This window comes from Mustela lutreola, chromosome 8 (assembly GCF_030435805.1).
Source record: "Mustela lutreola isolate mMusLut2 chromosome 8, mMusLut2.pri, whole genome shotgun sequence".
In the NCBI taxonomy this organism is placed as follows: domain Eukaryota; kingdom Metazoa; phylum Chordata; class Mammalia; order Carnivora; family Mustelidae; genus Mustela; species Mustela lutreola.
Genome location: NC_081297.1, coordinates 82,601,340 through 82,614,149, shown reverse-complemented (window position 1 = coordinate 82,614,149; position 12,810 = coordinate 82,601,340). Strand labels below are relative to the sequence as shown.

The window sequence follows — 12,810 nt, the reverse complement described above, 5'->3', positions numbered from 1 at the left end:
CAGAATCAAACGTAACATTTCATAAGGGGACCAAATTGTTGGATCTATAATAATGAAAATTCTATTTCTTTTTTTCAGATTTATTTATTTGAGAGAGAGAGCATGTGCACACAACCATGCATGAATAGGGGGTGAGGCAGAGGGAGAGACTCTCAAGCAGACTACCCACTGAGTGTGGAGCCCAGTGTGGGAATTGATCCTATAATCCATGACATTATGATCCAAGCTGAAATCATGAGTCAGGTGCTTAACCAGCTAAGCCACCCAGGCACCCTTCTGTTTCTTTTTTTAAATTTATTTTTATTTTTATTCTTTTTTTTTTTTTTAAAGCAAAAGCAATGCATCCTTTTTTCCCACACCCCATCCACTGACTCTGGCAACCACCAATCTATTCTCTATATCTATGAGCTCGTGTGTCTATATGTGTGTATCTATATGTGTGTGTGTCTTTGTATATATATATATATATATATATATATATATATATATATATATGTATATGTATATATTCAGATTCCACATATAAGAGAGATCAGGTGGTATTTGTCTTTCTCTATCTGACTTATTTCACTTAACATAATGCCCTTGAGGTCCATTCCTGTATTGTCACAAATGGCAAGATATCATTCTTCTTTATGGCCGAATAATATTCTACTGCAAATGTGTACCACAATTTCTTACCCATTCATCCATTGACAGGCATTTAGGTTGTTTCCATATCGTGGCTATTGTAAATAATACTGCAGTGAACACAAAGGTGCTGATATCTTTTCAAATTAGAGTTTTGGGGTTTTGGGGACAAATATGCAAAAGTAGAATTGCTGGATCATGTAGTAGTTCTTGTTTTAATTTTTAAGGAATATCTGTATTGTTCTCCACAGTAGCCACCCCAATTTACATTCTCACCAATGGTGCACAAGAGTTCCCTTTTCTCTATATCCTCATTAATATTTAATATTTCTAGTCTCTTTAATAATAGTCATTCTAACGTGTGAGAAGATATCTCAGTGTGGTTTTGATTTGAATTTTCTTAATGATTAATGATGTAGGGCATCTTTTGGTGTATTTGTTGGACATTTTTGTGTCGATTTTGGAAAACTGCCTATTCATATCTTCCACCCATTTTTTAATCAGCTTGGGGTTTTTTGCTATTAAATTCCTTTTTTTTTTTTCTTTTCAAGTTTTTATTTGAATACTAATTAATGAACATATATGGTGAAATTGGTTTCAGGTGTAGAATTTAGCGATTCACCACTTTGATTTAACACCCAGTGTTCATCACAACAAGTGCCATCCTTAATGCCCATCACCCATTTAACCCATTCCTTATGCACCTCTTTCCATCAACCCTTAATTTGTTCTCTATAGTTAAGACTCTTTTATGGTTTGCTTCTTCTCTTTCTTTTTCTTCTCCTATGTTCATCTGTTTTGTTTCTGAAGTTTCACATATGAGTGAAATCATGCAATATTTGTCTTTCTCTGACTAACTTATTTTGCTTAGAATAATACTCTCTTGCTCCATCCATGTCCTTGCAAATGGCAAGATCTCATTCTTTTTGATGGCTGAATAATATTCTATTATATATATTTACCACATCTTCTTTATCCATTCATCAGTTGATAGACATTTGGGATCTTTCCATAGTTTGACTATTGTTGATAGTGCTGCTATAAACATTGAGGGGCTTGTACCCCCTTCGAATTTGTATTTTTGCATCCTTTGTATAAATACCTAGTAGTACAATTCCTAGAATGTAGAGTAGTTCTGTTTTTAACCTTTTGGATTATGTGAATTCTTTATATAGTTTGAATATTAGTCCCTTATTGGATATTTGATTTGCATATATTTTTTCCCATTCAGTAGCTTGCCTTTTCATTTTGTTGATGGTTTCCTTTGTTGTGCAAGAGCTTTTTAGTTTTATATAGTCCCATTTTTTTTTTAATTATGGCTTTTGTTGTCTTTGTTTTTGGTGTCAGATCTAAATAATCATCTTCAGGACCAATGTCAAGGATCTTACTGCCTGTTCTCTTCTAGGAGTTTTTATGGTTTCAAGTATTGTGTTTAAGTCTTGATCATTTTGATTTATTTCTTTTACTTTTTTTGTAAGGTAGTGGTCCAGTTTCACTCTTTGGCCTGTAGCTGTCCAGTTTTTCCAAAACTATTTATTGAAGAGGGTGTCCTTTCCCCATTGTTTATTCTTGGTTCCTTTGTGGTCAATTAATTGGCCATATATGCATAGGTTTATTTCTGGGCTCTCTATTCTGTTCCATTGATGTGTGTTTCTGTTTTTATGCCAATACCACACTGTTTAATTACTATAGCTTTGTAATATAGGTTGAAATCAGGAAGTGTGATACCACTAACTTTGTTTTTCTTTCTCAAAATTGTTTTGTCTATTTGGGGTCTTTAATGGTTCCATATAAACTTATAAATTTTAAACCTGGTTGTTCTTTTTTTTTTTCAAGGCTCTTTGCCCTCTTTAAAAAATGCCTTGGAATTTTTATAAGCATTGCATTGAATCTGCATATTGCTTTTAGTAGTATGAATACTTTAAAAACATTAGTTCTTCCAATCCATGAGCATGAAATATTTTTCCATTTATTTGTGGCTTCTTCAATTTCTTTCATTAATGTCTTATAGTTTTTAATATATAGATCTTTTTTCTGCCTTGGTTAAATTTATTCTTAGGCATTGTATTCTTTTTGATGCAATTCTAAATGGGATTGTTTTCTTTATTTCTCCTTCTGATAGTTCATCATTAGTATATAGAATTACAACAGATTTTTATGCATAGATTTTTGTAGACTGCCACTTTACTGGACTTGTTTATTATTTCTAATAGTTTTTTGATGGGATATTAAGAAAACTTAATACCATGTCCTCTAGGTATAGTGACCATTTTACTTCTTTTTTCCAATTTGGATGCCTTCTATTTCTTTTTCTTGCCTAATCGCTCTGGCTAGGACTTAAATACCATGTTGAATAAAAGTGGTAAGTGATAACATCATTGTCTTGTTACTGATCTTAGAGGAAGAACTTTCAGCTTTGAACTGCTGAGTATGATGTTAGCTGTAACCTTGTCATGTATAGCTTTTACATTGAGATAAACTCCCTCTATACCCCCTTTGTTGGGAATTTTTAATCATAAATGGATGTTGAACTTTCTCAAATGCTTTTTCTGCATCTTTTGAGATGATTATGAAATTTTTATCTTTCATTTTGTTACTGTGTTGTATCACATTGACTGATTTGGGGATGTTGAAACATATTTGCATCCCTGGAATCTATCCCACTTGATTGTGGCATAGAAACATTATTTCTTAAATGCATCCTGAGATTTTTTTGTATGTTTGTTTGTTTGACACTGTTGGATCAAGCAAAACTTTCTTCCTGCTACAATACCAAATAGATCCAATTTTTCTTTTGTATGATTGATTTCTTTAACCTATGTTCAAGAATTTTATTTATCACAACTAAATTTTATTTTGTGTGTTTTATGATAATATCCTAGTATGTAGTTTGCATATTTAACATATCATTTAGGATAGCTTCAATTACAGATAACAGAATAGAATACCAGATTGTCAGTTGTTTGAACAATAAAAATATTTTATTATCCCACATAAAAGAAAGTCTAAAGGTACCAGTAGTTCTACAGTTGAGTCAATGACTCAATGATGTCTTTAAATATGCAGGTATTTCCCATCTTTCTCTAGATGTTCCTTATTATACTGGTGATATCTTACCTCGTGGTTGCAAAATGGCTGTGAGCATTTTAGGCATTGTGCCCTTATACTACCTTTTGTTCTACATGGAAAGAAAGAAGACACAGGCCAAAAGAAGAGTTTTTGTGTTGTGTATATAGTTTTTTGTTGTTATTATTTTATTTGCCTGATGTGGCTCTCTGCCTTTTCTTGATTCCCTTTCCCCATATCACCGGCTGTTTTTCTTGAGCCACTGTATCAGCCCAAGGTGGTGGGGAATAAGATGACCCTTCTGGTTTACACCAATCCTGATTCTTTCTTGAGGGTTGAGCAGAATATATGAATAAGAATCTTGAGATTTAGTCTATACAGACCCTTGTTACATAGTAAATTTCTGTGAAAATATTCATCCTGGTTTTTTTTGTTTTAGTCTAACATTACACTGTCACAGATACCAAATAAGACAAGTTCAAAATAATGAATATTTACATCTGGTGATATACTTGAATGGTTATGAAACCTACAAAAATATGTTTTACCATGAGTAGGAAAACATTTTAATGATAAAAAGCACCTTTCTCTGCAGAAGTCAGGGCACATCATGTTGAGTATGTCCTTTGGTTGCCAACAGCAACAGCTCTTTTAGGAAGACCAAGCTAAGAACCAGAGACAGATATACCAGGAGCTGTGTTTAAGGTTATGAAGCCAATCACTTAGTTCTTAGTTTTCTGATGTAATTCATGAAAATAAAAAGTGGGCCAAAGTTTAACATTAGTCTAGAAAGAATAAGGATTTGGGGTTTTGTTATTTATAAGATATTCATGATAGATTCATCAATTAATTTTTCTTAAAGAGAACAATAAAAAGTAGTACATTAAAGGATTACTTTAGTTATTTCAAGCTGGCATATTTTTCCAAACCTGAATTCAAAAGATACATTCATAAGCTCATGCTATAAACAAAAAATAGTACAAGACTGAAATTTCCAAAGGCTAAAAGAAATGCAAATTAATATTTTCAGATTGTTCGGCATGATAGGACGATGGAGCAAATAGTTTTTCCTGTCCCCAATATATGTGAATACCTTACACGAGAATCCAAGTGCCGTGTGTTCAATACAACTGAAAGGGATGAACAAGGAAGTAAAGTGAATGACTTTTTCCAGCAAACAGAAGATCTCTACAATGAAATGAAGTGGCAGAAGAAAATCAGGAGTAAGTACAATAAACCCAAATGGTTAGTTTTGAGCATTATGGTAGATAAATTGGTTCTTTGGAACACATAACAGCATTCATTCAAATTGGTTTTTAATTTCTTACCATCTGATGTTACTGAAGTCACTTATAGGCTTAAGCACATAAGCTCAGTCTACACCTGGGCGAGAGCTGAGACACCTGCGGCTTAATAAAAACAGAAGACTAATTAGATCATCTTTTAGTGCTTATCCTATAGTTTTATAAATACTATGAAATGCAAGGTTGCAGCTGTCTATTTCAGCTGCTAGACAGCTGAGCTTTGCAGTCCTTGAATAGGTTCGGACTGGCCTTCACAATCAGTGAACAGGATAGAGAGACATCAACACCACCTCTCTCATCCTCTGTTGTCTTATGATCTTATGATGGAGTAGATCGTTTAATGTTTTCTTCAAAGTCATCCTTTCTTTCAACATATCTTTACCTTGCCAAATCAGACTAAAAATTCTGGGACACTTATATTCCAATAAGGCAGTGTTACCATTTTACAGTTAAAAATTAGTGTGATATAGTTCCCATTACTTATATCTCAAGGGTCAAGTCTTTGGAAATACTGAGTTTTCAAACTTAAAAATTTTGAAGTTTACACTAAGTTTTGGTTTATTTTCCCAGATACAAAGAGTTTTAACAAAATATAATAGGGAGACACTCTTGATTAGGTCTTTTTTATCCTTAGGGGAAGTTTTTTAGGCAAGCAGGCCTATGTTCTCAATACCTCTATTCAACAGTGCTTCTAGTTTCCTAGGAACTTTAATGATCATGGTTTATGAATTTGAATGGAGCTTGAGATGTGCTGTCTTTGGATATAAGATTATGTGCTTTGGTGAGTGCTGTGAAGTGTGTAAACCTGGTGATTCACAGACCTGTACCCCTGGGGATAAAAATATATGTTTATAAAAAATAAAAAATTTTAAAAAAATAAAAATTAAAAAAAAATATTATGGCATGTATTGTTAGACTATCTTATCAGAATATTTGAAAAAATAAAGAAATTACTCTCCCTTGGCATTTGGTCATGAAGAACCTTTTGGAGTTGAGAGAAAATTCTGAGTGTCCAGAATACTTATATAAAGGCTCAATAGTTTTATTTGGGACATTTGAAAAGCTCAGATTTTATCCTTGAAAAAAGGAAATTGAATAAGAAACTAGTGTTTGTGTGGTTTGTTCTTTTTTGGATAAATATCTTATCATTTACTAGAAAACAAATCTTAAAATAATTTCCAGTGTACATCTTACATTGAGAATTTGGAAGCAACTTACAAGGAGGTTACAATAGAAACTAAATCATTAGAAACTAAATCATTAAATATATGCATCAACATCTTCTAGTTTTGTCTTAATATTCTTTTTAAATTTATTTTTCCTGCCTTATTTTCTGCCTTTTTTTTTTTTTAAAGATTTTATTTATTTGACAGAGAGCTAGAGAGAGAGCACAAGTAGACAGAGCAGCAGGCAGAGGGAGCGGTGTGCTCCCTGCTGAGCAGTGGGCCTGATGCGGTGCTTGATCCCACAACCCCAGGATCATGACCCAAGCTGAAGGCAGCCACTTAACTGCCTTAACGAACCAGACACCTCAATATTCTGCATTTTAAAAAGAAGACTCCTGATTCAAAAATGATGGAGATGCAGATGTTTACAATGTAACATACATTAGTCAACTAAATGCCATGGCAGATCACAGGCTATTCCAGTATTGTAATGCTTCATTCTAAGAGAGGGGAAAAACGTACTGAAAAGAAGTACAGTTTAGAATTAAGCAGAAGATCCCAGATTGGAATTCAGCGAACCTAATTTTAAAAGTTTATACTTTCTACTTGAAAGTTGTAGTGCCTTTCTCCCTCAAGCAACTCCAATATTTTAGATTTGATGTTTAGATATTAAGAAGTAAGAATGGATGAAACCTGAAAAGTCATGTAGCCAAATTTGTATCCACTGCCTATCTGTTCAGTTAGAAGAGGTAGAAACAGCAGATATTGGGTTAGGGTCAACTTTGTTCAGCTGATGAGTTTATTAATTCACTTCTGAATATAGATATGGAGTCTCTTTTCTGAAAATAATTTGGTAAAGACTCTCCTACTTATTAGTACTTCTGTTGTGTCTTACACATTTTTTTCTGCTGTTCTAAACCCAAGTGCTTAGGAAGCATTATGATTTAAAACTTACATACCATAAATCACTAGTTCCCAGTAAGCAGATCTAGGCCATGCTGTTAAGTTTCAGAATTTCAGGTAACTATGACCGGGTCATAGGTATTTTCACCAGACATGTATCTGGCTTGGGTTTTTTATTTGACTGTAAAGCATGGGGGTGGGACTAATTTATCAATATTACTCAGTTATAAAGTGATACATACTATTCCATGAAGATGGGACCCAGGAAGCCATGGACGTCTTTCTCCTAATCTGCTCCAGGGTTGTATTAGAGAGTTATTACAGAATCACTTTTTCTGACCATGTTTAGCAATTACAAAATTACTCACCCTTTTACCACGGCTTAGGTATAGGTTGGATGAGCAATATAAAAGTAATCAAATAGAAAATTCCCTTGTGGTGTTGATTATAAACTTTCTTATATAAGTCATTTGGAATGTTTGTTTAAATAACACTTTCATACTACCTTGCCAAAACACATTTGGTAATATGTTATTTCAGTAGGATTCATGTGTTGAAACCAAAATTAATTATTCTATTTTGTCCCACCATACTCTTTGCTTACTAGATAACCCTGCACTGTTCTGGTTCTCGAGGCACATATCCCTCTGGGGGAGCATTTCCTTCAACTTGGCTGTGTTCATCAATTTAGCTGTTGCTCTCTTCTATCCATTTGGGGATGACGGAGATGAAGGCAAGTGCTTGTTTTTCTTTAAATGCTAAATAGGTTAAAGTTCTAAAAACAATACTCTTGATGATACTTTCCTCAGCTATTTATAGAGCTTCAAAATAATAATAATGGAATTCTTGTTAATTTTTTCTGTATTCACTGAAGGTAGAGAAAGATGCTAAGAAGATCAGGCAGAAAACTATTGTCAGTAGAAATGTTAGTATTCAAAAAGCTCATATGCAGAAGAGCTATTAGAACTATGCTATACTGGCAAGCAAGGCAATGAAAAAGAATTCTTTCTACCTAATTAATATGACTGAAAGCATTTTAAATATGGTACCTTGATTATATGGGGGAAATGAGTGCAAAAATATTTATTGTGATTACCTGAAGTAGTGGAGTTTATGTTTCACCCTCTTTCTTACTTTCTGTCTTGTTTAAAGTTTCTAGAATGAGTGCATGTGGACGCTGAGAAACATTTTTTTAATGTAGAGCATAGGAAAATAGGATCATAGGGAATATTTCAGATCTCAGATTAGAAGGGTAACTCTTGTTTCCAATCTAGGATGTCTCTACATAGATAATTGACTGAAATTAATATTACTAAACTAATAATAAATGAAGTTTTACAAAAGCAAAGACAAGAGAAATTATCCCGTCTTAGGTGAAACAAGAGATAGAAGTGAAATATACTAACGGTGGAACCATGGGAATTGAGTTTTGTTTAAATCTGGCAAAGTACATGGGAAAATACATTACAGCCTTGGGATACAATTGGGAAAGTAGCTTCGAAATGTGTGTGGAAAGAAGGGCTTGAAGGAAAAGATGAGAGACATCAGCAAACACGAACCACAAATTGCTTTCTTATCTCACCTGTAGGACTGTTGTAAGAATTTAATGAGATGCTATACAGGTAAGGCACTTAGAATAGTGTCTGGTAAGCATTCTGTGAAGCTTAGTTACTGTTGATGTCATTGTCATTACAAGGTTAATGTTAATACTACAGAGGGAAGCCCAGTGAAAGTGATGGTAAAGTGATGGTATGACGAGAACAACACGTGTTTAAGCCTATTTCAGATGGACTGGAGGTGAGCATGAAGGGAAGTGAGAGTTCAGGAGAAATCTGCTATTTCAAGGCTCCATTACAGATGCTATATATCAAAGTCCTAACTTTTAGCTGTAATTTGGGTGGAAATATCTATCTATCTAACTATCTATCTATCTATAATTGGATCTTTCCGAAGGCATGCCAGTGCTGAAAGAAGACTATTCGGCAGTGGAGCAGCTGTGTAATGAGGGAAATGGCAAATGAAAACAGAACAAGTATTTGACCATCCATTGTGGGAAGTTGCAAATACAGCAGGAAGTGGAAACAACTTTCTTTTCACTGTGTTTAGTCTTATTTAGTGATGATAGCACTCTTGGCATAGAGGAATGTAACTCTTGTAAGGAGAGAAGTCCAAACATGAAATGATAAATTGGTATCATCTGCACACAGAATGTGGAGAGTAATTGTGGAGTCCCAGTTAATAGAAGCATAAAGTCCAAGATATGGAAGCAATTTTCAAGATCATCTAATATCAAATCCTCATTTGACAGATAAAAAGATGGAATCCCAGAGACGCTAAAAAAAAATGGTAGATCTTAGAGTAGAAGGTTAACTCTTTTGTTTCCTAACAAGATCTTTTCTACATAGATAATTGAGTTGAAAGCATAGAGATAACAAGAAGAGAACAAATCTTCATACAGAACATTTTTTTTTTTTTTTAAAGATTTTATTTATTTATCAGCGAGAGAGGGAGAGAGCGAGCACAGGCAGACAGAATGGCAGCAGAGGCAGAGGAAGAAGCAGGCTCCCTGCCGAGCAAGGAGCCCGATGTGGGACTCGATCCCAGGACGCTGGGATCACGTCCCGAGCTGAAGGCAGCTGCCCAACCAACTAAGCCACCAGGCGTTCCAGAACATTTTTTTTAAAGAGTTCCATCCATGATAACCCTTACCTGACCACAAGAGCCAATGTACGTAGCCTCTGCTGCCACCTATTGTACGTGAACTATAATGGTAATGGGCAATGCCACCCCTCTAAACATCTACTTTTTACTCATTCAGGAGAGGGTAAAACACCGGATACATTTTTTATACTTGCCTAGTAACAGTTACAATAGTAATATTGATAATAATAATAGCGGCTGATGTTGTTTACCACTAGATTGGGTCAGACAGAATGCTAAGCACTTCCCATGCATAATTTCACTTACTTTTCCTGACAATTCTGTAAAGTAAGCACTTCATCTTTATGGATGAAGATCTGAGGCTTTAGAAGGTTTGCCCAATAATTCAGGAGTGGAGTCCATAAATATGTATTTTTTTAACAAGCTTCTGAGGTATTGCTGATGCAGCGGGTCGTTGAGCAAGCACTTGAAACCACACATGTCGTAGAATTTGCAGTAAGGCTCCAAGAGAAGAGAGCAAGAAGACTAACCAAACAAGACTGGAAAACAAGACGTCTTATCATCAGGTGACGATGCAGACTTCACTCTTCAAAAAGGACTGGATAAAAGTTAACAGTAGTAATCAAGGTGGAGGCTCAACCTTTGGCATCTGCGTTGGTTGGAGAGCACTGACGCGGAGAGAGATGAGAAAGCATGAGCAGCCATTTTGGCAATATGGACTACCAAAGTCACATTTGGGTAATCTAATTGCAGTTCTGGGTGAGTTATTTAATGATAGCTCTAGGAATACAGTTAAAATTTTGGTCAGGATTAGCTCAGTCTCTAACCTTCAGCTGTATACTATGAATAGCTGGAAGACTGAGAAAACAAAGTTAAAACTGAGAAGCATACATGGACATCAGAACCGTCTGGAGAAGGGAAATCCTGTGCTGGATATGCAAGTTCTCGAATGCCAGATTTTGTCAAACAGAGTCTGGATGACTACTTGCCAGGAGCACTTCGAGCTGATTTAAAGGTGGATTACTTGAGGTGGAATAGTTGAGCATTAACATTCCTTCCAAAAAGTACTAAAAAATGATGAAGACGTGTCAAAGAAAACAAGATTCAACTTGAAAGGCCTTCCAGTGTCCACATCTGCAGACATTTTGAGAGAAAAAAAAGTGTTGACAATAATACAAAATAACCCGTAGATCAAAATGAGAATGCAGGAGTCCATATGGATTGTGAGAAGAGAAACCTCCTCCTTCAATAGTATTTTAATTAATAAATGTAGAAGGAGTGATAGAAATAGAATAGCACCATTTGGCCAGCAGCACTGTAGTGAGAATCATCAGTGGATGCTAAAATTAATAGGTGACTATTAGAGGACAAAGAATAACGAGAAACAGGATATTGACATAGTTTCAAAGTATTTCAACCAACGTACTTACTAATTACAGGAGGAAAAACAGTAATGTGGAGAAATCACTCAAAGTGATCAATGTTAATGTCACCAGTAATGAGACACAGCAACACTGAGCATCTCTTAATATGATGCACTGACAAGGGCACGGTAGTTTGTGCCAAAAATACATAAATCGAAGAACCTTTAGACAAACACAAAATGAAAGACATTCTTCAAAGTAATTGGTCAATAATTGTGAAGTGTATGAAGATAAAGATAGAGGAATGGTTCAAACTGAAAGAGACTAAAGAGACATTACAACTAATGACACTATGTGACCTTAGTCCAAGATAAGAATTTTTAAAAAAAATTTTTTTTTAATTTTTGTTTATTTATTTGACAGAGAGAGAGAGATCACAAGTAGGCAGAGAGAGAGGAGGAAGCAGGCTCCCTGCTGAGCAGAGAGCCCGATGCAGGGGCTTGATCCAAGGACCCTGTGATCATGACCTGAGCTGAAGGCAGAGGTTTTAACCCAGGCGCCCCCAAGATAAGGATATTAATTGGGCAAATGATTAACTTTGTATAAGGCCTATAGATTAGATAAAAGTGATATATTATAATAAAACACATAGGAACAAACTTAACCAAGGTGGTGAAAGACATGCCTTCTGAAAGGTATAAAACACTGATTAAAGAAATTGAAGATAACACAAACAAATGGAAAAAAATTCCATGCTCATGGACTGAAAAAACCAACATTGTTTAAAATAACCATACTGGGGCACCTGGGTGGCTCAGTGGGTTGAGCCTCTGCCTTCGGCTCAGGTCATAATCTCAGGGTCCTGGGATCGAGCCCCGCTTCGGGCTTTCTGCTTAGTAGGGAGCCTGCTTCCTCTTCTCTCTCTCTGCCTGCCTCTCTGCCTACTTGTGCTCTCTGTCTGTCAAATGAATAAATAAAATCTTAAAAAAATAAAATAACCATACTACCCAAAGCAATTTACAAATTTAAAGCAATCCTTATTGAAATACCAACACTGTGTTTCACAGAACTAGAACAAATAATCCTAAAATGTGTATGGGACCACAAAGACCCTGAAGAGACAAAACAGTTTTGAGAAAAAAAACCCAAAGCTGAAGGTGTCCCCAGATTTCAAGTTGTACTACAAAGCTGTAAAATCAAAACAGTATGGTAGTGGCACACACAGAAAGGACACATAGATCAATGGAACAGAATAGAGAGCCGAGAAATAAACCCACACTTACATGGTCACTTAATCTATGACAAAGGAGGCAAGAATATGCAGTAGAAAAAAGACAATCTCTTTGACAAATGGTACTGGGGAAACTGGACAGCCACATGCAAAAGAATGAAACTGGACCACTTTCTTACACCATATGCAAAAATAAATTCAAAATGGATTAAAGATCTAAATGTGAGATGTGAAACCATAACACTCCTAGAAGAAAACATGGGCAGTAATTCCTTTGACATGGGCCATAGAAACATTTTTCCAGATATGTCTCCTCAGGCAAGGAAAACAAAAGCAAAATTAAGCTATTGAGGCTACTCCAAAATAAAAAGCTTTTTCATAGCAAAAGGAAACCATCAACAAAATAAAAAGGCAACATACTGAATGGGAGAAGATATTTGCAAATGATACATCCAATAAGGGATTAGTATCCAAAATATCCAAAA

At 35.1% G+C, this 12,810-nt stretch overlaps 1 protein-coding gene across 1 annotated transcript in view; it reads left to right on the top strand.

Annotated features, from left to right (window-relative positions):
• Positions 1–12,810, top strand: part of ITPR2 (inositol 1,4,5-trisphosphate receptor type 2) — a 502,139-nt gene that overhangs the window by 394,959 nt on the left and 94,370 nt on the right. Inside the window, exons 47-48 of the mRNA XM_059185826.1 lie at positions 4,727–4,919; positions 7,677–7,802. Coding sequence (XP_059041809.1) covers positions 4,727–4,919; positions 7,677–7,802 — 319 coding nt within the window. The remainder of the gene's footprint in view (positions 1–4,726; positions 4,920–7,676; positions 7,803–12,810) is intronic.